The sequence below is a fragment of the Pelmatolapia mariae genome, linkage group LG4 (assembly GCF_036321145.2).
Source record: "Pelmatolapia mariae isolate MD_Pm_ZW linkage group LG4, Pm_UMD_F_2, whole genome shotgun sequence".
Taxonomy (NCBI): domain Eukaryota; kingdom Metazoa; phylum Chordata; class Actinopteri; order Cichliformes; family Cichlidae; genus Pelmatolapia; species Pelmatolapia mariae.
In genome coordinates this window covers 28,483,675-28,508,797 of record NC_086230.1, presented here as the reverse complement: position 1 = coordinate 28,508,797, position 25,123 = coordinate 28,483,675, and the positions used below count along the sequence as shown (strand labels likewise).

General features: G+C 43.2%; 1 protein-coding gene and 1 long non-coding RNA gene across 3 annotated transcripts in view; both read right to left on the bottom strand.

Moving 5' to 3' along the window:
- Window positions 1-19,523, bottom strand: part of arhgap23a (Rho GTPase activating protein 23a) — a 67,670-nt gene extending 48,147 nt beyond the window's left edge. Inside the window, exon 1 of one of the 2 annotated variants that reach the window (XM_063472305.1) lies at window positions 19,135-19,523. In XM_063472305.1, the coding sequence (XP_063328375.1) occupies window positions 19,135-19,143 (9 nt within the window). In that variant the 5' untranslated portion in view covers window positions 19,144-19,523. Of the gene's footprint in view, window positions 1-5,558; window positions 5,882-19,134 lie in introns of those variants that run through there. The other variant, XM_063472302.1, reaches the window with a different exon arrangement.
- Window positions 19,524-23,858: 4,335 nt separating this feature from the next.
- Window positions 23,859-25,123, bottom strand: LOC134625565 (uncharacterized). The gene is made up of 2 exons (XR_010093735.1): window positions 24,809-25,123; window positions 23,859-24,625 (listed from the first exon to the last, which is right to left on the bottom strand). It is a non-coding gene; the product is annotated as an uncharacterized LOC134625565 (long non-coding RNA).

Sequence of the window (25,123 nt, the reverse complement as noted above, 5' to 3'; positions counted from 1 at the left end):
CGTTGTTGCTAACCACAACGCATAAAAACAGGCGCTTGTCCGTTCGTAGTGTGGTTATATTAAATATAAGAGAAAGAGAGAACTTTAAGAAATTAATATAGCCACTACAGTGACCATCAAAACGATGAAAAAATATTGCCGTAAACAGCTTATTTTGCGACACCACGAAACAAACGATAGTGTAAAATGAAACGATAGACGATTTTATATCATCATCCGATATATATCGTTATATCGAACAGCCCTAGTATGAGATCCATCACTTTTCACCCAGCAGAGCGTCTCACCAGTGTGTAAATAATTAGAAATTCTCTTAATTCTTTGGCCAGTTTTAGAAAACAGCAATGCCTCCCAGGAAGCAAAAATATCAAGTTATTTGATTATGATGGTTTATATACAAACTTGAGTTCCACTTCCATTAAACTTAATCAAGTAGTTTTGGGCGTCTAAACCTACCCGCTGAGTGAAAGTGAACATAAATAGCGAGTGAAAGCCCAATAACAAAGCACAAAACACAAACAGGACGTGATCTGCAGACTTATGACTTGTGCTATCCTGTAGCTCTTTAAAAATGAACTCTTATCCCTCACTGTCCAGTGCTGCTGAGGCTCTGCAGCAAGAGATCTTGTGGATCTCTACAACTCCCATAGCACCGGGACAGAACAGCAGTATCTACACCCTGGGATGAGAACATGTTGCACATGTGCACAGAGCATCATGCACACCCTATAAAAGTCCTCACCTTTCACCCACTGCATAATAAACAGATACAAATGTAAAATTTTTAAAAACAAAACTAAACCAATTACTGATGCTTAACCGTGGCAGAGAGAAATGCAGACTGGCTGACTACCTACAGGAAGATCAATAAGGAGCCATTAGTAGCAGAAACACGCCTGCTTTGCAGAGCTACAACAGCTGCTCCCCTCGTACCACAGCAAACAAGGTCAATGATGACTGATGTCCTTCGCCTACCTTTATACCGGCTGGCCCATGTTTGTACAACATCAAGGACTTCCTCATGCATACATGGGGGAGAAGGCCAAATTAAAACTCTCACAGAGCTAGTTTTCAGACTGGCCTCCACGCCAAAAAGCATCTGCGCGCACGCGTGCGCGTGTCTGTTGTGTGTACGTTTCATGCACCTGCGCACAGATTATGAGTTTTAGGTGTAACTCTGACCCTTTAAGTAGGATGTAAACAAGCAGGAGTGGCTAATTTTGCGAACACCTGTGTGCTTGACTGTGTCTGAGTGTCATTAACATGTGTCAACAACACACACGTGCACTCACAGGGTTAATAACTGTGGATGTGAGGTGTGAGAGCGGCGGTGCAGCTGTTGTCTCTGGGTTAGAGGAATGCAGCAGGGGTGACGGCGGAGGGGAGGAGGTGTGAGGTACGAACTGACTGATGTAGGATGGTCTATTCAATTTAAGTGATTTTTTTTTATACAGCACCAAATCTCAACAACACATCCTGCAATAATACAGAGAAAACACAAACTTTACTTTACAGTGTGCTCTGTGTAGCTTCGCCGATATTTTGGGTACTGCTCGATTCTGTTTGATTCTGTGGACAATCCTGTCCCATAATGCAATGCACAATACAAGCAAAGAAATTACTTTCGTGGCTGGAATAACAAAAACAAAAGGTGCACAACAATCGTGGAACAGCTTTAATGAGAGATTAATACATTTTGGGGCTTTTTTTGTATAGTTTCCTGACTTGGCTTATCTTTTGACTCCACTGTTAACAATTGAATCGTTATAATAAACAATTTAATTGCAATATATGGTGTAATAAAGAAATATTCACAGCTTATATGTCGTATTAGCCTATGAGTTGTAGTATTAGTACATTGCAACTGATCCTAAACATTTTGTTTTACTATCCTCAAAATGAAACAGTGTAACCAAATGACTAAAAGTACAAATATCGATACGGTAATTTCATCCTATCACTTCCTCAGTACGAATACTTTGGATCCAAATGTGGATATTAAAACTTGAAGGTCCTGTTAGCAGATTCACCTACAGATGTGACTCACAAGAGTCACTGCTTCATGGTGGTGGTGACACTTACCACCTCTTTGAGGGTAAAGTGAATCGACGTTTACTTTAACAGTACAGAGCAGTGAATGAAAGCAAAACATTTTTTGGAAAATGCATATTTAGTAAAATAAAAAAATATTAATAATTAGGAATATCAAATATGTTTCACTTACAGCTACTCATATGCAATTGATAACATTTCAAGTTGTGAGCCAAACATTAGAAAACATCAGTGTGTATTGCAGTCCAAGAAAGCCTAACCGTTTTGAAAATCTCTAAAATACTCAGCACTGCAGCATCTGCTATGCGATGTGCCTACTACGTGGTGAGGCCATCTGCTAATGATCACTGAAATGCTTTCCTCTGCAGCCTCTTACAGCTGCTTTCAGTTAAGGTTCCCTTGACCAGGAGCTGATCCTGGACCTGCAGACTGTTCTGTGGTCTGAGGTCTGCAGCCTCTCTGAGGTGGTTGTCCTGTGATCCACTGGCTGATCCACCAACTGAGAGTTGGTGGATCAGCCAAAGCCTCTGCCAGAAGAGATTTTCTCTGAGGCAATAAGCAAATTCTGAGACTGGACCTCAGTGTGATAACTGTCTCCAGATCAGTAGATAGAACTGAAGGATTTGCACATAATAACAGCTACAGGGTGATGCTGCATTAGTCTGCAGTGTATCAGTGAACAAACACAGGCGTGCCGCAGGGACAAACGTGAGCTTTAACATCGACCAGCTCAAGGCAAGATTTTCATAAAAGTGCTCTCATGTTTCCCATCATCAATATATTTCAGCATCACGTGGCACAATGCAGCATTAGACATCAGGAGTGCCGCTCATCCTGCCCTCTTCCCCCTCCCTGCTCTCCGCTGCCGGTATCGATCTCACCCGCAAACGCTGCACTGCTACATTAGAGCAGAACTGCTAACAACATTAAACCAGTCCCACTGGACATCATCATAACTGCTCTCATCACACAGACACTTTCCACCCTTCCTCTTCTCTGTGCTCGAATGTTGGAGGAACACACAAAGCCTGATTCACTTTGCGCCTCATTTTGACAAATTAGACATTTTATTAGATTCTAGTGTCATCCTGCATCTCGCTAAGGAATAATGTTCAATTGTGCGCTTGCCAATACTCGGGCAAGAGAGGAGAACAATCCCGATCATTTCCATCTGTGCTGATGGATGTATGCGACTCATTTCCTGCACCATCGCATAAAAAATAAATAAAAAAAACACTGCTAAAAAGAAGAGCAGGGTGTTGGCTGAAACACAGGGTTTAGAACAGATCAGGGACTGAAATGAGACGAGCTGAACTCAGCACAGAAGCCTCTGCAACAAGAGACAGCTAAGGCAGTCTTTCTGGGGGATATCAAACCCTTTGAATTTTATGAGTTCCTGTTCATTTCAATTACAGTTTTATGTGGGAACACGCACGGCATCAAAGTGTTTCATGTTTTACTGTGATACTACATAACAGATAAAAGTGAATTCAGTGGGTCCGAAGGGGCTTTCGCAGCTCTGTTGCAGTGACATAAAACAGCAGAGGCTCAATCAATGTGCGACCACACAAGAGGAAGTGTTGCTCTTTGCTGGAGGTGATAAACTCTGCAAGAACAGAGTGGAGGGAAAAAATGTAGAGCCGAGATATAAAAACAGACAAATTCCTAATTACAGCAAGACTGAGCGCGCCGCGGAGTTACAGCGGAGGTTGATTCCTTCAGAGCAATATTGCAACACACGGCAGAGATACTGGCAAACGTAACCTTGTCACACACACAAAGATGAATGCAATTTACTAAAGAACAAAAGCAAATATCTGCTATTTCAGGGAGATAAGGACCCTCAGAGGTTAAATCTGAACAGACACACACAGCACCCGGCCAGTAAACCGAACGCAGCTGTGTAGATCAGGAATGCATAAGTTGTTTTTCTTATATTAATCTCTAGTCCGCATTGAGCCGGCTTTAAGAATGCATGCACACTTGGTGCCATGGGAGTTTGGTCTGGGATCACTGGGTTTAGGAAATAGTAAGACGGGTTTTTCGCTCTGAATTCATTCATAAAAACCCCCTCATGGGGTGTAATATTTCAAGACACTGTCATTTTTCAACATACAAGGTTAATGTCAGCTTTTCAACCCAAATAACATTTTTTTTCTAAACTTAACCAAGTAGTTTTTGGTGTCTGAACCTAACTGCTGAGTGGAAGTTAACATAAATAGCAACACAAAGTGCAAAACACAAACCAACCAAACAGAACATGAACTTCAGTCTTATGACTTGTGCCACCTGATGTGGATCCTGTAGCTCTTTAAACGTGAACTCTTGTCTTTCAGTGTCCAGTACACCTGAGGGGATCTGTACAACTCCAGCACCGGGGCAGAACAGCAGGGAATAGGTACTGCTGAGAGGGCTTGGAGCCTCATGTACTTAGCAAGCTTAGAGAGTGACAGCGGAGGTTGATGATTTCAAAGCAATATTGCAACACACAGCAGAGATACTGGCAAACATAACCTCGTCACCCTGTCAAACACAAAGATGAATGCAATTTACCAAAGAACAACAGGAAATATCTGCTAGTTCTGCATTTTCACGGTGGAGCCATATCACACAAGAACACAAGGACCCTCAGAGGTTAAATCTGAGCAGACACACACATGCAAGCAGACCTCTCATCTCACCTCATGACTTCACTATGAGTGCTTCAATGCACAGCTCCAGAGCCACACCAACAGACATCCAGAGCATTGCTCAGGAGAAAAAAACAACAACTTACCATTGCATGTATATCTCTGTAGGCTTAAAACAGCTGCTGTGTGTGAGTGATGGTGGCCGCGGTATCTTGTGATGCTTATTGAGACCAAGTCACACCTTTCCCATCTTCCCATTTACTGTTACACCACCACTTCGTGTGTCAGCAGTCATCTCCCACCACTTTACAGCTTATTTGTAACAGATTAAAAGCAGCAGGCCACCAGTTTTGATTAAAGGTAGCATCTCCTGATGGAGCTAAATCAATTAAGACTCCCCATGCAGCCAAATCCGCGTGATTAATATGTTTGATTTATGAGGAGAAGCTCGGTACTACTGGAGGAGTGACGCACAATCCCCATTTGGGACGTCCCGTCTGGACTGACAGCCCCTCCGCGTCCTGATGCAGCGAGACGCGGACAAAAGACTGAACCCACCCGGGCGTAAAATGGGTCCGATCGCTTTTGTAAAGCGGCTGATTAAATTCATTCGATTGCGCACCACTTGCGTCCACAGCAGCGACTCAAAAGCTGCAGAAAAACTCTGATCAAACACTCAGTTTCTGTACAGTATGACTGTGAGTGTGTGTGTACACAGTGGCTATGTAAACTACAGTTAATCCTCTTAGGAAATCACGCTCTCTGACCGGCCCGAGCGCGCACCGCTCCACACTAATCAAGCGCAATATGTCCAAGTATCAATACCTCTAACGATAAGTAAGGAGCAAGACCACACTGTCAGCTCGGCGTACTTACGTGGTTCTCAGAGTAGGGAGGTATTCCAACAAGGCAAAAAGCAACTCCATTCATTGGACAGCAGAAACTGTTTGGCTGCAACGAGGAGAGGCAGATTTGTTGCCGCACAGGCAGACGGGGAGCTCTGAGGGTAACAATGCTCCAAACACAAACTTATATATTCGACACTTTTCCAGCTTCCTTCCTCCTAGAAGGAAAAAAACAACTCCCAAGTCTTTTCCCGTTGTTTGGGGCAGTCCGGTGCGCTGCCCCTCCGCCTCCTCCTCCTTTTCTTCTCCTTCTTCTTCCGGCAGACCGCATCAGTTGTACATATCTAAGTCCCTGCGAACTCGCCCTGCCTGGAAACTGACTGTAGCGGCATCAAAATACAAAGAGGGGGTGCACAGGAAGTCAAGAGACTCCGCCTTCAAAGTAAAGCCGGACAGAGGAATGTGCCCAAATTCCCAAATTCAAAGAAACAACTTCCAAAAGAAAAATATTTCTGGAAGCTGTAGATAAACATTAGTGCTGTAGTCATTTCTCGTAAGATTTAACAGTCTAGTTTTATTCGCTAGGGGGGAAAAAGGCAATTTTGGACTTGCCATCAATAGAAACGCTCTAAACGCGGATGAGTTTGAGAGAAGGCATCTAGTCGATTTAAAGCCGTTTTCAAGCTTTTATGGTTGCTATCTGCACCGGAAGTGACCCGTTTTAGAGTACTATACTTCACACGGAGAGAGTCAAATTAAATGAGGGTGCGTTGGATAAATCTGTGCGCTCCGCCCTGCAGACGCGAAGCATGCGGGCTCCCTCTGGCTGTGCGCTGAACGAGAGGAGGGCTCCAAGCCAAAAGCACACCCAACACAGCTCTGATCGGAGTACCTTAGAAACTGAATTCGAGAACTGTGAAAATGCAAAAGCAGCGCCTATAAAAGTCACTGTGGCACAATAATTATCGGTGAAATTAAAAGTGAAACTGCGTCTTTATCCCCGGTTGACACCTGACAAACTAGATCTAACCAGTGTTGTATTATTATATGCAACATTTTTATGGTCTATCATTTTGATGTGGTGCTATTTTAAAAAGTTTTATGTCCTACTAAATATTAAATTCACTGTATAAAGATGGATTTAAATTTAAACGTACTCCTATAATCTGGAAAGTGATTGTAAATGTATAGTTATTACACATTACTTTATATTTTGCTTTCAAGTAGCCAGACTTTCTTGTAACTTTTAAAGTGGCCTTGAACAACAGTTCTCCAGGCTTTCTAAAGGGCTTTCAACGTTTTCCTTTGGGCTTTCAAGCTGCCATTTCAGTCATTTTCAGTCCACTCCTTGTAACTGAGGAATTTGTTGTTGTTTGTTAAACCACTTATCGCTGACCTATGAATCCTTCAAGTATGAAAACAATACATACAATATAAACGTCCCATTTCTTTGCTGAACCTATGAAATGTCAACAATAACACAGTCTGACACAGTGTGTCCCTTAAAATGTTTAAAAAGTAAACTACAGTAGGCACTACAAGTATTTGTCTGACTCTACATTACATCTTATTGATTAAATTGTACTGTGAATGTTGTCATAAGGGAACCAAATCACCTCTGTAACCCAAGGTGATGTGTTTTTTTGTCTGTTTGTCAACAGTCCAAACCCACAAAATACTGACTTTATTCAACAGAGCTCAATTAAACAGAAAATATTCAGATTTTGATAATGAAATGAGTCAGTTTCTGGCATTTTGCTTAAACAAATAGTTAGTTGCCTAATCATCATAGATCACACAGAAAAGCAACCTCCCAATGAGTATTTACTGTAAAAGTAACCACAGGGTTGGGAAAACAATGCATTAGGTATAATTTCAGGAGTAGCAAGAATCTCGGGAATGTGGATATGACAGAAAAAAAAGGCTAAAGAAAGACTGAAAGGATAATTCATTGATAGCTGTTCTAATTCTTTCCCCACCCAGAGCAGTCTGTGTATTCTCGGAAAAGTGTTGAGATTTGTATTTTTGGATGCAGTTCATGTGAATCAATAGACGTAGTCAGAGGAAGTTTACTCATAAATAGAAAAGGAAGTGTAGTCTGCTGCCAGGAGGATACAGTGAAACTACATATGCTCCATGGCATCATATAAAGTGCAAACAAAAACTTCAGCACGAGCTATGGATAAAAAATAAATACAATTTTTAAAAAAGAAGATAAAATTGTTGAGACTGGGGTCTTTGGCTGCTGTGATGACTCAAAGCTAAGGGGGGGGGGGACCCATGTGGCTGCTATTACTCTGAAGGGGTATGAGTATCAGAGAGCCACTTCAAAACCTCCCTGCCTGTGAGGAAACCAACTGGAATCATAGTGGGAAAAAGCTGCTTACGGGACTCTTCCCACGCCAAGAGCCACAGCTGCCAATTCAGCTTTCATCTCTGCGTGTCTGCTCAGTCTCCATTCGTGGACTCCAACCTCTGCTTCAAGCCTGCCTGGAGACACACAATCCCTGCCAAAAGCTTACAGGGGACACTCTTCGAAAGCCAGAGCTATGACCTTCACTCATCCCTCATTTGACACAGACAATTACCATATGTGTCCTAAATCCACCCCCAGGTTACACATCTACAGCGGTCAGAGTAGTTTCAGTGAATATCAGATTGTCTGTAAATCCACCATGGCGGAGCAAGAGACTTAGCTGGAGTATCTCCGTCTTAAGGTGGGAGAGAAGGGCAGATGGTCTCCGAGAAAAAGGGTAATGGTGCAGACGGTCTGGTTCACAAAGCTTGGTTTCTGGTGTGGGGAAAGGGGGGTTTCATGGAGTGTGAGGGATGTGCAGCTGGACACTTTATATCTTCTCTCTGACCTGGAATCAGGATCTAACTCTGCAGCCTCTTTCTGCGATCAGTATGTTTTTAATTCAAGCAATCGGAGGCATAAATCAGTCTTTGCCGTGACATTCTTCTGTGGGAAGAGCGATCCTATGTTGGAGACCCCTCCTGAGTTGGGGCTTGTCCACATCTTATCCCAGATTGCATGCAGATCCACACTCAACACATTAATTTCCCTGTCAGGCAAGCAAAATGGGCTTTCTATTATTGATGGCTGCTGGTAGGCTGAGAGTAAAGAGGTGCAGAGAGGGAGGGAGGGAGAGGGAGAGAAAGATTTGTGTACTTGAGGTGCTGTGTGTTATATCTGAACAGGTGGCTATAAAAGGTTGTTGTTGAAGGACAGGAAGGAGTAGTAAGTGCAGGCAGAAGAAAGCATTTTTTTCTCATGCACTTGATGGCTAACACATCCCTGGGTCAGGCTTACTCACTGACACACATCCTCAGGCGCTGGGTATGTCCCCCACGACTGACTGAGTAAGCCCCGATCTGTGACTGTGATGTGAGGCGACACCCCTCCCTCCCCAATCTCTTTCCCTCGAGGGTCAGCTGGGGATGAGCAGAGAGCATCCAGAGCCTCTCCTCAGCCGTTACATAATCGCGCACACAGCCCGACGCCTTGTGGGACCAACCCATAAACAACCATCATCCTATTTGCTCGCTCGACCGCTCCCCCACCCCTCAACTCCCGCCTCCCTCCGCTGGCCCTCCGCTGCCTGGCTGAGGCTGTAAAGGCGGCAGGACGGATGGATGGAATGGTGGGTGGGCATTCCTCATACCATTCTAGGCCACCTCGCACAGCTTGTGCACTAGTATGCTACTATTCATTGTTATCACTCCATTTATTCCAAGCTAACCCCGCCCAGTCCTCACGCCCAAGGCTTCTATCTCCTAATTCTTTCATATCTCCTCTATTTCACTTCACTTCCCCTAAGTTACTGTGCCCAGCCTCTTGGTAAATGTCCGTAACGCCCTCTGCACACGCTTACTTTATGTCTGAGGAGTCTAGTTGCCAGAACTTCTCAACATCGTTCTCCTTAAGCTTCTACAGAGTCGCTCTATATCCGTCTCCTTGATACTGTTGCATTTAATGATGGTACTTGGAGGGTTTTCCTACTGCTAAGAGCCAAAAGGACACAATGTGGAAATCCTGCCAAGGTACACTATCTCCCACTCGCTTTCAAATCTAATATAAAGAGTAACCTTCTTTAAATCCTTGTTTCAAATGTAATAAAAGGCTGATTAACATGTTCTCGGTTTGATAGCGTGAAACATGTCCGGTGATGATTCTAACCTCCCATATGCTTACGCTGTAGTAATTCTCTCAGCTGCTCATTGCTAAGCACATCTGAACATATGTGAGCGTGTGACTGCAACGCGGGTGTCAAAGATGAGAAAGAGACAGGTTGAAATATTTATGTATGTGTGAGTAAGATGTAGTTATGCAAGCAATTCTGCTGTATGTCTCACTCTGAGACACAAAAGCTCCCGTGGCACTCCTTTGAAGGGTGTTATGGGAAGTTTGAGAGGGAGAGCGGTGACCCTATGGATTCCAACCAGAGCCATAACCCCCACACCCCCGCCCCCACCCCCGCATGACAGAGGAGTCCTCTTTGTCTGGCCGGACAACTGGCACGAGAGGAGGAAACAGCTGACCAGGCAGCTTAAACGGACAGAGAGGGACTGTAACTGTACCGCATACCGCTACATAAATAAAAGTAGTTAAACACCGAGCCTGAATTGCAGCCTTTGCCGCAGCTTTTGTAATCGCTTGATGCTGTGCCAAGCGACTGAACTCCATTCAGAAGATGCTTTCTATTCACGCTACACTGATTTCTAAGAGCTTCATTTACAAAATGATGCAGACCTTTCATTTGTGCTTTTGGATTTTGTAGCCATTTTGCAGTTTCATTTATTTCTGCATGCTTAAAGAGATTGTCAGCTATGCCATTCATTCACACGAATGAATGTGACATCATTTGTAAGTGGTAACGGGGTTTACAGGAAGGTTAACAGGGAAAGTGTTAGTAATGTTTTTATTAATATGGATAAGCATATATAGACTAAGCTTGTGCAATGGTCATATCTCAGTTCCCAAAAGTTGCAAGCTATTCCCTTTTCTCTGCTCATTTCCTGTCATTCTGCACTGTGCTTGTCAAAAAATAATAAACAGCCATTTTCCCAAATGAACTTCAACTTTGGGAGAAACATTGTTGCCCTTCCTCACATCAAAAGATAGTCTGCTTCACACTTGTTCTCACTATTAACCTGCTCAATTTCACTATTAGACGGACTAAGTAGGTAACATCACAGGTATTTTGTGAACAGGTGCTAGGGATGGAGCATAGTCACGACTGTTGAATTACCAGTTCGTTTGATGCCCCTCTGTCAGGTAATGCCCAGAAAGCTTTAGGGTTACACCAAGAGCAGAGGGAACAACAGCTTGGCACATTGAAAGCTCATTGTTTTGTTTTGTTTTTTGTAGCTATGGTCAGTAACGAACCTCCTTGATATTATAACATAGCATATACTCTTTTCCTTGTTTCTCTATTGACCTGTAGACCTCCCTCACCCATCTCTACATTTCACTGTAATCCCCACTCGCTCTTGCAGCTGCCTCGCTCATTCCTCTATAAACAACTAAAGGCCTGTGGGCACCCAATCTGCAAAGGTAGAGACAGGTTAGACTCAGAGCTTTTGTTGCTGGAGCGGACATTGAGCTGGGTGTAGGATAGAGAGAGTGACTCATTGCAGACACACACACATGCAAGCCACACACTACCGCTAGCCTGGGGTTTACACTGGACATGCTGATACGCCATATCCTATAGTGCACAATCCAGTTTCCACCACAGAAAGAACCCTTTGTATCAAAGATAGAGGTTTATGGGTTTTTATGCGTATAAGCCTTTTGTAAAGAGAGTTTAAGTCCCATCTTCCTGTACAAGCTTATACATTATCTCATCTCCACTCATGAACTGCTGGGCCTCCACTTCTTGGAGTTTTCTTTTTGATACAGAAGCAGGCCTTAACATGGAGACAGCTGATAAGAACAGCCATGTGGGAGTGTTTGAGATAAAGGAACAAAGAAAAGGAAATGCCCAGAGACTAATCGATGTTCAGGTGTGAGTGTCAGTACACATGAGTGGAGAATTAGCATCCTGAGATCGCCAGTGTGTCTCCCCATCAATTTATTCCTCAAAGTTCCAGACAAATACAGAAGACAACAAGGGCTGAATAACTTCCAGGGGTTTCCACTATTTCTATAAATGGCCACTGTTACTATAAATGCTTGGCACACATTCTTCAAAAGGACAACCTCTTCTTTTCCCTTAAATCTCTTCTGAGAGACAGAGAAATAAAATAAACAGACACTCATGGTTCCAGTAGCAGAGCATGGAGTTTCCTTCCTGCTGGCTGAATGTGTCTGCTGCCTCTTTACCTTTCACAGATCTTTTTCCTCTCTCTCATATCACTTCCTGTGGCATGAGGGAAAACAATGGCAATGAGCTCGGACGATGAGATATGTTTTCCAGTCACATTCGGGAATCAGTGAGTGCAATATCATTCAACATGTTTACATCAGATTTCTCTGCTGGTTACCGATGAATCAGTAGGATCCAGAAATAACTCGTATATTAATAGAATGACATAAGCTCCAGATCCAGAGGCAAATGTTTGTTCCTTATTTTCATACCTTTAAAAAAAGTCCTGTAACTTAACGTCACATGGTCACATCCTTAGACTTTAGTATTTTAGGCATCTTAGGATGACTATTTCCTTCTCCTAAAACATTTGGGGGATTAAAGTGTGTTTTGTCTTTGGATCTGAGTCTTTGAAGTTAATCCTCTGCCTTCACGGAAGCACTTATTACAAAAAGATGGAGCAAGTTTTACCATAAATAACTCCGTTCAGAATAATCAAGCACCCCCAAGGTCTTCATAACTTATAATCTACAACATAAACATCATCAGACTTTCTGAAGCAGCAAGAAAAATCGTCTCAAGGACCTTACGGCCATGACAGATCTGCTTTGTGGTGCACATAAAGCCACACCTCTTGCAGTATATACAGTAAACTGAATAATCCCGTATGCCTGAAGGGATCATACCCTAATCCCAGCATTTCTCTGGCCTTAAAACTCAGAGATAAGTTTGTCTAGACATGGCCTTAAAGGAGGGTGTTCTCATTTCGGAGGAGACGTGAGACCACACAAGAGAAACGTTTTGACAGATTTCTAACCTTCAGAGAGGTCACCACTTTTTTAATATAACCAACTATAAGTGCTTAAAACAGTTGGATCACATGTGTTAAATGCTTTTGTCACGATTCTAAACTAAAGTCATAGACTGAGATAAAAGGAGTGGATTTGCTCACTTGTAAAATCTTTGAATTCAAAAGGAAAGTCAGCGCTGTTTTCCAAAACACAGATCACTAATAAAGATGTTGATCTACAAGTATAAAGCATAAATCTGAGAATGAGGGCAGTGCTTTTTTATAACAAACTGAGATGTGACACTTTTTTCCTGCAGTGTTTAATGGCCAAGACAGAGAGGATTATATACTTTGCTCGTGGAATTAATGTAAATGTGCACCATCATCATTGTTAATAACAAAATAAGCACACATCGTCTTATTCTAGGTTGGATTCTGTAAAAGGATAACCATCTGTTCCTTTGCTGCTCACCACAGAGATTTCCCTAAATAGATAATCCTCGCTCCCAACCCTGAAAGATAGAAACTGAGCCACAGTGGCATCTGGATGCCACAAGGGGGCTCCATACCTATAAGAGATGGTGAGATACAGTATGAGGGTGGAGAATAAAAAAAATTAGGTCCTTGGATGTATCTCAGATGAGTTTTTCATTTTATTCCCATCTATGGGGTTTCATGTGATTTAAAGTGATGACAAGGATTTTAATGAGCCCTAAAAATGGAAAGAAATATGTGGCCATGTGAGAAACGGGGAAGGGAACAGTTTATTCTGGACATGAGAGCCACAAAATACAACAAGAGAGTCTGAACTCATGATGTGATAGAGTCGGGTCATTGCGGTGAATGAAGGAAAAGTTGGACAGTACAAAGGAAAATAGGCCAAGAGGTCAGCGGGTCATGAAGCTCAGTTCATTACTGATATGCTGCCGTGGCGCCCAGTAACTTTAGAGCATCCATTTAGCTTGTTAGATGATCAAAGTAATGAAACAGCAGCTGTTCATTACAGACTGACATCCTCGTGCAGCACCTCAACCGCTGAAGTCAGCTGCTCTGAGACTCAAGGATGACAGAGCAGGAGTGGGAATAGATAGGGAGTCGAAAACATGTCAAACTGATAACTGAGCACGCCAAACAGGCCCATTAGGTTAAATTGGACTCAAATGGCCTCCTAATTGGACGGCCTCCCAATGCAACCGATAAACCTCATTCCTCTGTTTTGGCTGGTTTATCCCTGCTCAGCTGCTCTCGTCCCGTGTCATCATCCTGCCGTTCCCTGAAGTGGGCTGGACTGATGCAAAGTGCCGCTGACAGGAAGGGCTTTAACCACACTGGCTAACCTTTGACCCCTGCGGGAGAACGCCCCCCCTCCGCTCCTGCCATCTGCATTCATTGCTTGCCACTTAAGTGCACTGAGGTTGAGGTCCTAAGCTGAGCGGGAGATGTTTACTTGCTGGAGATGGGTGTCCTACTTTCTTTCACGGGACAATCTGTGCATTGTTTGCCTGCTGGCCTCTAACAGTTGGTTATCTCCAGCCTTAAAAATTCAACTGAATTAAGAACATGAGCCCTGTGCTAAGATACTCCACATGCACAAACAGCTCTTTATACCTGACATGAACATGATATTTACAATATGTTTAAATGCGTTTCTGCATTTTAAATGTCTTAAAAATGAGTTGAAAGGATTTCTGTGGAAAAACAGAGCCTACAGAATAGATACAAATCTACAATTTTCTCTTTGAAAAATCAACGAGCCAGTTCTTCTAGACTCCCTCAGAACAAGTTAATTTCTTTTGTATATTTAATCAAATTGTGCGAAATGTTACCTTCATGTTATGATAAAATTACTGAGCTACATCTCTCAGTATAGACACAGAGGTGGGTCAAAAGCTCACACTTCTTCCAAGATGTTGGAGCCTAAAGGAAAAAGGCTAACAGGATGCTATTATGCACATATTTCATCATATTCAGGCTCAAAAGTAAGTTATAGAAAAAGTCATGCTGAACAAAAATACGAATTTAAGCTTCGGATGGTGATGCTTAATGTTGATTTAAAACGGGTTTGGTGGCCAGCTTCTGTACACAAAAATTTACAAGAGATTGAAAATGCTGGAAATAATAAAACGACTTCTGTTTGTCTCTTCTGAGCTTCTTTTACTATGACAGCAACGTTTTTCATAGCTTTGATAAATATACTACGGCCACCCACCCATCAATTGATTTTCTTAATCACTTATCCAATTCAGGGTCATGGGTGGGCGGGGGGTGGATCCTAATCCAGCTGGCTGCCAGTCTATTGCAGAGCTAACAATGAGAGCAGACCATTGTGCCGCTCCACAAATAACTAACTGAAGCTGACTACAGGTTCTGAGAGTTCAAGTTTAATTTTTTCCTTTTATAGATTTGGTTGATTTTACATGAAATGGAAGCCTGCATGAAAAGTATTACACTGATAAGCATGTAGTAGTACTGGAGCCTACTTGCTGATGTAGAGACTGTGCATAATATGGTGACAGCCATTTTTACCATAAATGTCTGCAAGGAACTATGTACCTCTGTGAACTCTGCTTTCCTACAGCAGTGTGGATATATGTTATTGTAACTCCCCTCTATTCAGTGTTACAGAACTCATACTGAGACCAGAGAAGCTACAAAAGCTCTAAACATGGGTAAAAATATCAATATAAACACTGAATGACTGTATGAATGAATAGTATTAATCATCTTAGTAGAATGCAAAAACGCTGCTGGGAAATTCTGGGTCTTTGACACTACTTCAACACACAGAAAACTGATAAACACTTCAGAACAATGCACCCCTAAAAGACAGCAACATCAGCAAGATCGGGAGCAGCTTGAGAAACACAACACGGCCAGCTGTAACAAGCATCCATAGGAGGATCTGCCGCCAGACAGAGATCCCGACTCCATGCTCTGATAGGTCAGGGTAGGTCAGAGCTGTTTTTGTGGCCGTGGTTTTAATATCACGTCTGATTACTGCAAGCAGGTATGTGACTGTTCGATTTCAGTTTGGATGCAAACGCACATTCAAAGTTTATCTTTAACAGTCTCTCACTGTTTGCTGCCCCGCGGTGAGAAATTCTTCAGAGTGCAAAGACTGAAGGGCTGTAGACAGGAGGCCTCGGGGTGCCATGGGTGGGACATCAGATTAGACCACCTGTTCTACCATGAAGCACACACACACACACACACACACACACACACACACACACACACACACACACACACACACACACACACACATTCTTTTTCTTTATCCATTCCTCTCACACATTTGTCTTTTACATTCTCTCTCACTATCTCATTTGTAACCTAATAAGACCCTTTCTTCCCTAACACGCACACACACACAGACACACACACTTTCACTCTCATAAAATATCTCCCTCCGTGGCTGCTTCGCCCTGAGCTAATTCTGACTGCATTCCATTTCAGTCACATCTATGGGAAACAGACAAAGCAATTTGCCAGATAACTCTGGCTGACAGCCACAGGAACTTACACACACACACACACACATAGATAAATATATGCACACATATACACACTAAAGTTAGACATGTCGCCCAGCCTCCTTTACTGAGCCTCCAGGGAGCTGTACTCAGACAGCAGCACAAACACAACAGCGTCACCCCTGTCCACATGAATGTGCCTCATCCAGTTGTATCAGGGATTCCCTCTGATGTAGTGACACACTTTTAAATGTATCTATCATGCTCTGCCTTATTTTCTGTCATACACAAACAGCTGCAGTTGTGGATGCTCATATTAAGTTTCACATAATGAGTTCAACATATGTGCAAATAGTGCCGGTGAGCCAAAAGTATAAATTTTTTTTAAGATAAGATAAGATAAGATAACCTTTATTAGTCCCACACGTGGGAAATTTGGGGGCGGGTTTCATCTCTTGGATCTGAATGATAAAAAAAAGATAGTGGATATCCTTAAAATAGCCATGTCAGGCACACAACTAAGACCGCCTGCTGCACCAAAAGTTAGTTTGCGAGACGCAAACAATCAGAAGAGTAGGCGTAAAAGGAGACGAGCTGAAACAACTTGTTTTAGAGAGCGGATGAAGTGTGGGGGGGTGCAACAACGCCAAATGTAAGATAAATAAGGTTTACTTTAAACTGTGAATCCTGCAAATTTACTCCAGTGGAGTCCGAGGATGTTACAGTAGAAAGAGCGATGTGGTTCTGCGTGATGGATGTGGTCATGCAACTCCATATTCGGCCTTCGAGTTCGCACGCCAGCAGTCACCACAAGCCCTGCCCATGTCTCCCTTAATGACTATTGATCACAAAGCACTAATGACCCACGCTGATTTGCAGTTAGTCTAATAGTTTAATCATCCTCATGGAAGAAGTTGCTCTGACTGAGAACATTTATAAGCCTATAAAACCAGAGAGTGCAGTGAGGATGAGGATTTATAGAGCACGGAGCGTGGCAATACTCGGACACAGAAGAATGCATCGCAGACGGACTCTGAGAGTAAGAGGTGTCCTGCTGCTGCCCTGGATTCTCTCTCACAGGCACTTTATCTCACAAGCCTTTTTCCTGTTCCTCACTGAGCCTCTGCCCCCTTTATCACTGTGAATGTACATGCGTGTCTTTCAATAGACAGCTACAAACAGAAAGAAGGACAGAAGTGTGTGACGATGCCGTGTAAACTTTGCAAGCCTTTCGATGACTGCAGTAAAGCCCGCATGCCTCTTTTGCATCCACACAGTGATATTAGTGCATGCTGAGGCTTCCAACTCTCACTGTATCTCTAAACGTTTCTCAGACTTAGACTGTATACCAAGAACCATCTCGCGGCTGCTTTACTGTAAACACACCCAGGAAACAAACAAAAACAGCAGATAATGCTTCACAGTCATGTGAACAGGAAAGTGCTACTGTATAATCATACATTACATCACAATATAGTCCATCTATTAAAATGACACTGACCCAGCTTTAGCACTGCACCAAGGCCACGCCGTGTCAGCATTTCACAGCACTGCGGAGTCTTATAAATAGTTTTTGTTTCCTGTGATCTATACTGCACAGTAAGTGACACCATTCTCTTTTTTGTCATTGTTGGTGCAAAGGTGAACTGATACTTTTCATGAGAATGTGTGTGTAACACTTGGTTAATAAGTCATACGTGACATTTTTAGGTCCTCCAAACACATCGTGAGCTCTCTGTTACTACCTGAAGTTTGCTGCTTGAGTTGCTAGCTTATACCCCTGCCTCTAAGTATATCTCCACCCACAATAACAAAGACACTCTGACTGTCTGGCTAGCAGCAGTCATGACATCATCCCTGCTGTACCAAGGGGGCTAACATCACCCCAACCTGAGCAGGCGGACACATACAGCACAGGCACGCCCCCACCCATGGACAGCATGAATAATTAACCCCGAGGCAAGGGCTGGGCTTTGGGTGTGTCACCTATTTACGCCCGTAATCCCTCCTCTTCTTCATCGCAAACCTGATGCTCACACCAGATCCCCTCTCAGGAGAAGAGAGGACGCAAAGCAACAGAGTGAGACAGGGGGAGGGTGGACACGGGGGATGAGGTAATCAATGAGAAGGAGACACATTTGAGGGCAATGGAGGGGAGATGCGAGAGGGAGGGAGACTTGATTGGTGTTGCTTCTTGTCTCTGCTCCTCTAAACCATCCATCATTTTGCTAAACTACCGGCAGCTGCTCGCCTCCACCGTGGAGACAACACCAAAAGACAGCTGCAGCAATCAGCCTGCAAACAGAGCTCTGAGAAACAGGTCATAAAATACACCAAAGCAGTCACAAACACTGTCTGTTTAGGGCGCAAGAGAGGGACATTCGACATGCATCAAGTTACAGCGTTGAGTAAACATGTGGTGCAGGTGATGAGACCTATTGTAAAGGCTGTGACATGAGTACACAATATTTCGGCTTGCCTCGGTCTCTATCAGTAATGCTCTGGATGTGAACACTGTTGCACGACATCCCATCCACTTACTCCTTCCTGTCTGACTCTAGGTGAAGGTGCCACTCGCTTCACGACATGTTATCCTGTAAAAATCAGCCACACCCCTGTTTTTATTCTGTTCTGTTGCTCATCTCCAAAGTGTTCACCTAAGATACGAGCCGGTGATGTTTTGAACTGTGTCATCTCTCCAGCCTGCCACTTGCCGGTGGCGACACCTTTGCCGGCCCGGCCTGTCCCCCCCCCCCCCCCCCCCCCACCCACTCAGAGTGAAAACCAGCTCGCCAGGGGTGAATCAGAAAACACACACCGTGGGTTCGGCAGCATGCTGTGCAGTTTGTTTTTGCCTCGAGGGAATGAAAACAGTTGTGATGCATGTTATGAATAAACCAGGAGCCGCTGCTGCGTCTGCGCTGCGTGCTTTGTGTCAGAGAGGTGTGGATATGTGGAGCACATTAAAGGTGCTGTTCCCCTTCACTTCCCCTTCACTTCCTTCCCTCCCCTCCTCCTCATCTCCATCCTCACCTGGTCCATGATTTCAACGAGTCTCCTCCCTCCTCCTGTTCCCAGTCATGGCACAAGATCACCGGCTGCCTGCCTTCTCTCTTTTCTTTTCCTGGTTTAGTATTCCCAGCAGAAATGCAGTCCTGCTCTCGTCACACAGGCGAGGCAGCCTGGCAGCCGAGCGCTGCTGCTGCTGCTTCGCCTCTCCACACAGGCATGACTCTGTCTCTGAGTGTGACAGCCTGAAACATCCAGCTAGACACTCATCTTTTGTCCTTGTCTCTGTTTCCTCTTCTTCCCCTGCCGCTCTGGGTGACAGCTAGAGGGGAAACAGTGTGCACGTCCAATCTCGCCTCTCTGCTTGATGGCCACACAGAAGGAAGAGACTCCCGCTCTCCGCTTTCGTTCTCTTTCACTCGTTCCCTGTGTACGCTGGCCTCGCCTCCTTTCCCTCCCTCTCCCTGTCTCCACTTCCCTCCTCTCCTTCCATCTCCCCTCCCCCTCCTGCTGCAGCTGAAGAGAACCAGAACAGCAAATGAGCGAGAAAAAGCAGCCGAGAGAGGAAGGCGGAAGGCTTGAGATTGGCTGCCGGGAGCTCATGTGACTCCTAGCAGAGGACCCTCTACCAGCTGTCCAGCTCATGCTTCCCTGCAAACCTCTGTTGCCATTGACAACAGCTGCCCGTGCAGCTCACCAAACACAAATCCCCACACGTAAAACCATTGGCTGGCAGGATTTATGGCCCCCGCCTCCTATTGTGAGGGGAGCATGTTGGGACGTGTAGTCCAATCTCTTGTCAGGATCTGTTGGGCGTTTAAGAGCAGATATCCCTGTGCCCCCAGGGAGAAAATAGTTTACCCACAATGCATCAGTGTTCCAAATGAAATGAAAAGAAAACGAGGAGTTTGTGGTGAGATGTTTGTATTATTAACACTAAAAACTTTGGCAAAAAATGACTAAAAACCACACACGAAAGGAGAAAAGACCTCGAGAGCCGGGCATTCTCGGTCAGCCAGGAAAAAGACATCCTCTGCCATTTCCCTCACCGCCGCCACAGAGGGAAACTCCCACCCCACAACAACAGGAACTCTAACACTGAAGGCCACGGCTATAAGCACAGAGGCACCCCATTTCCCTTCCCTCATTCTCTTTTCTTTCATTGCCTGGTTTTTCTTTATTTGCTCTGCCTCTATCCTCTCCACCTCCCTCCATCTTCACCTATTGTATTATTATCACTACACTCTCTATCCTCTCAATCCCAAACTCCGGCTCACTGGCAATGCGGAAAAAAGTTGCCGGAGGTTAAAGGTGCCACAGATACGAGATGTTATTACAATCTAGTCACACGGGTCCTAATATTTGAACTTTGAACACATACGTATACATTAGATTCATCATATCACAACATCTATTATCATCACCATCTAAAATCAGGAGACGCCTTCATGAATGGAAATATAGAGATTTTTGAAAAAGATGTAAACTTATTATCCTTTATTTAAGCAGGCAGTAGTTTATGCATTACGCTGTCGATGTGCATTTGTTCCTCCTGGCTTTTCATAACTGTGCAGGATCAATTTAAAGGAAAACTTCACATCGGGAAGGTCTTTCCTTGATCATTTGTTATTCCCACTCCACTGTCCACTTCCAGGGGTTATTTTGGAACGACTTGATGTGTTTTATGATTGTGCTGTGTTCAGTTTGCTCCTAGTTCTCTTCCAGTGACTGATTACTTACAGTTTATTTCCCAGAAAGGCTCCTTAGGTTCATTTTTTTCAGCTGCAGAGTTGACAAATGGAGAACAAGGTGAAAAAAAGCATCAAAGAAATTTTCTGACAGTAAGAAGTCTAAAACGAATGACTTAAAACACACCACGTTATTTGTCTTTAAATCCTAAAAACATTTAGGTTTTAAATCGATGACATTTCAGCCATCAAAGTCCGCACCGGAAGCATCTGGACATGATGTAATGTTGTGCACATTCTTCCAGCTATCCAGAGAATTAAGCAAAAATATAAAAGACAACGAAATATCCTCAGGAATGCCAGGAATGCTGTCAGCAGCTGTAGCAGTGCTAGGGTACTATATGGATTGTTTTTTTCTCTCCTTTTAAAGTAATTATAAGCACATATAAATGTCCTGTGTTACTGCATTAGACCAAAACTATGGCTCCGGGGGAAAGTCAAGGTCTCTGCAGCTGAAAAACAAAAGAGCACCTGTTTCTGGCCTGTCGAGTTTCAGGGGACACAAAACATAGCTGTGACACAATCTGATATGAGGCGAACAGGAGTGTGATTGAAATCTTTCCTTTAGTCCAGCTTCAATGCTTCATTCTCTTTCTAACCCAGATGAAGACTCACAAGTGTAGTGTCAGCTTGCTGCAGTGTCATTTGATCTGGCTGTGCCAAAGATGCTGTTTGAAGTAAAATGACTGCACATGTGTGTGTGTGTGCTCTCTGATAAAACAGTGGGTGTATTGTAATGGTGAGAGTGGTAGCTTATACTATCAGCAGAGGAATTCTGATCATTCCCCAGAGGGGCTCTATCTGCCTATGTGGGAGAAACTTTAGCTAAGTGCTTTGAGGAGGTGGGAAGGAATAAATTAATGAGTAGTTTAACATTTAGAGCAAAAATTTCTGGCACAACTTCACCTACTTCCAAGGTGCATGGAGAGGATGAAACAATTCACAATGCAGGAACTCCAGCAACACCTAAGGGAAGAGGAACAACTTTATTGACTGACCAACGCGTTTCGGCTTGCGGCTTTCATCAGGGTCATCCCTGATGCATCCCAGTTTAACATTTAGGAAATAGATTTATATAGTTTCAGAAAGGATATGATTGAAATTGCTACAGTTTATGTTTACACTGCAGGGCTACAGATATTTAGCTTATCTTAGCATAAAAGTGAGAACAAAGCAGGAAAAAAAGCCTACTTTGTCTTGTCAAAAGAAAACTAAATCTACATACCAGCAACTCTACAGCTCGCCAATTAACATATTATGTTATATTTGTGTAATTCATACAGGTTAAACGTTTTGAGTAAGGGATGAACCAGGTTAGCCATGTTACCATGTTTCTACACTTTGTGCTAATCTAGCTTAACTATCTTACGTTCATATAACTTCAAGGAGACATTACAACGTGTTTTCAGGATTCATTAAAAAAATTGTTAGGGTAAGATATCCACTGTTATGCAGAAGCTGACCTGTGACCTTGCAGAGAGATGCAAATGTTCAAGAGTCCTCATTGAGAAATAAGACAGAGGAGCCTTCATCTGTTGATAAAATAGAAAATTATGAATAAATCCTGTTTTGTGTAACAGTACACTTTGGTTTGAGTAGCGACTAAAATATGCCTTTAGCTGGAATTCAAGCATTTTTGTGATCAACTTGAAAAACTTCACGTGAGTATTTTCTTTATCCACCCACCTCCTGTAACTTGTTCTTCCATATATGCATCTGGATTGTTCTGATCTATTTACAGATAAGCTGCTCTCAGGTCAGGCCCCACAGCCTACTATAGGTCAAGAGCACCATCTGCAGGAGAGCATCTGGCACAAAAATCCACAACAGCTACAGAGTGTGGGGCGGGTTTGGCAGGAAATGTGGTGCATGGAATATGGTACTGTTAGTCATCATTCAGGTCATACCCATTCTTTTTAGAGAAGAATGAATATTTTTCCAACATGCTCAAGGCTTAAAAATATATATCCTGCTCAAATGTTTTCTCAGTAGCTGAGATGTGGATGTGATGTGCAGATATGCCAAAGTTTACAGCATGACATTACTTCACAGAACACTCGAGTGGAATTTTTGTGTGTGAAATATGCCTTTTATTTAGAGAAATAAACATACCACACTAAAAAAAAATACATAATTGTGAAGTATATTGCCTAAGAAATTTCATAATAAAAGCATAATGTACAATTAGGTCTATTTTATTTTTTTGTAATTTTGCCTTTGGATACTTCCCACGGTGGATTTTAAATCTATCAACATGTACTTGAAGAGCAGACTTTCTGGTTTAATTCAATAAGTTTGATAGAAGTTTTGTATTAATTAAAAATTATAGAGAGTTTTGTACATAGTCCCCCATTTTCAGAGGGATGAAATATGCTCTCTCTATATTCAGTCGTGTCTCGAGTGACCAAAAAGCGTACGATGCTATGTTCATGAGCCACACTCTGCTCTTCAATCTCCTTTTCAGAACTCTGTGGGCTCATTTAGAGGTTTTCTGCTAAAGTTTAACCTGACCCTATTGTTCTGGACTTTAACCATTGGTTTGCAGCATGTTTTAAAGCCTCTGCCTTTACATTCAGCTCTTGTTTGGAGACCTTTCTAATATTGAATTGCGGAGGACAACAGTTATTCTTATTCCCCCCCCCCCAGGATTATTCTTTCCTGTAATTTCCAGCTGTGGTTACATCAATATGGCAACACAATCCACTTTTAGTGGTCTGGTGCAACCTCAGCCCTGCTTTTGCTTATTAACCACTCAAGCAATATAAATTTCAATAAAAGTATCTGCAGACAACAACAAATAGTGATTTGGTCTGTCACTCCAACAGCAAATGTATTAAACTTAATACACCTAAGAATAAGCAGGAAAGCCTCCATCTATTTGAGAAGCTCGAACCATGAAATGTTTGTCATCTTCTTGAAAACTGACCGTGACAGTTGTTAGTGCCCAAAAAGGCTGAATTCAACGTTGCTTTCCAACAAGCGAAAGAGAAGGCAGCTGGGTTTACTGGAATCATCTTTATTTGACATTTCACGATTATCAGAAAATTGTGTGTGCATCAGTGAACATTATTTAAATATAACAGATAATATGAAACTCAGATATACACAAACAACACCTCTTTGTGGATGTCATCTGTGGCCAAAATAAATAAGGACAAAAACAGAAAAAGAGCAATGTAGTTGCAAAGCTTCAGGACATTAAAGCAACTGATATAGTGCAACAAATACCATTCCATTCCTCTTAATTTAGTGGACAATGATGATTACAGTGAGAAGGACAGTATAGTGACATCACAAGTCTGAGGCTCTCTAACTGATTGCTGAAACACAAACCTGTGCAAAAACAGCTGATAAAACATCTGAATAATACTGTCAAACTGAACACTTCAAATCAAATCTATCCTTAAAAAAATAAAATAAATAAATGAATAATCTCACAGTGTAAAAAAAAAAAGGCAAATTCTACACATTTATGAATGCCATCCTGGATCCTTATGTGCAGGTAACATCGCTACTCCTCTAAACAGTAATACTGACACAGAAGTACCACAGAAAATGATGATGAGGGTTAAAATTTCTGTTTGGGCATCCTGGTCAGATCTGACTGTTCCAAAGAAGGAAGGAGGGGAATGATTGCAGAGTGCAAAACAGTTTGGCTTCCACTTCTTCTTCTTCATTTGTTTTTCCTCTCTTGCCTGGATCGCTCCTCTCATCCCCACATGAAAGCTCCAAAGGGAACCATCATGGCCTGGCCGTGGCTCTACTCCCTGAAACATGGGAAGCATTAACAGGTCTGTCGCTGGCAACTTAGTAACACTGACGGCGATGAAAGAAACCAATCATCCCAAAATCGATACATCAACAGGAACACCGGCCTTTCTCGGGTATATGCACTTATTTTCCACCACAGAAGGATTTCGCTTAATAACGCCTGCAAATACAACACTCACCTCTGTTTGTGGTGTAAACCGGGGATGCAGGAGAGGAAAAACAAACATCCTCCGTTAGGCTCCAGTATCGCCTGACCAGGACGCATCTTCATCACAGCATGTAGATGATGTAGGAGAGGAAGACGAGGCCCATAACGGCGAAAAACATCAACACCAAGATGTCCACCATGATGGGAGCTCGGTCGGAGACGGACTGTGCGGATGTGAGGAGAACACGCAGCACGAACAGCGACCTTACCACCGGGGTAGAAGATCGGCGAAGATCGGAACACATCGGAGGAACTCGGAAAGCTCCACAAGCCCCGCCCTACATAG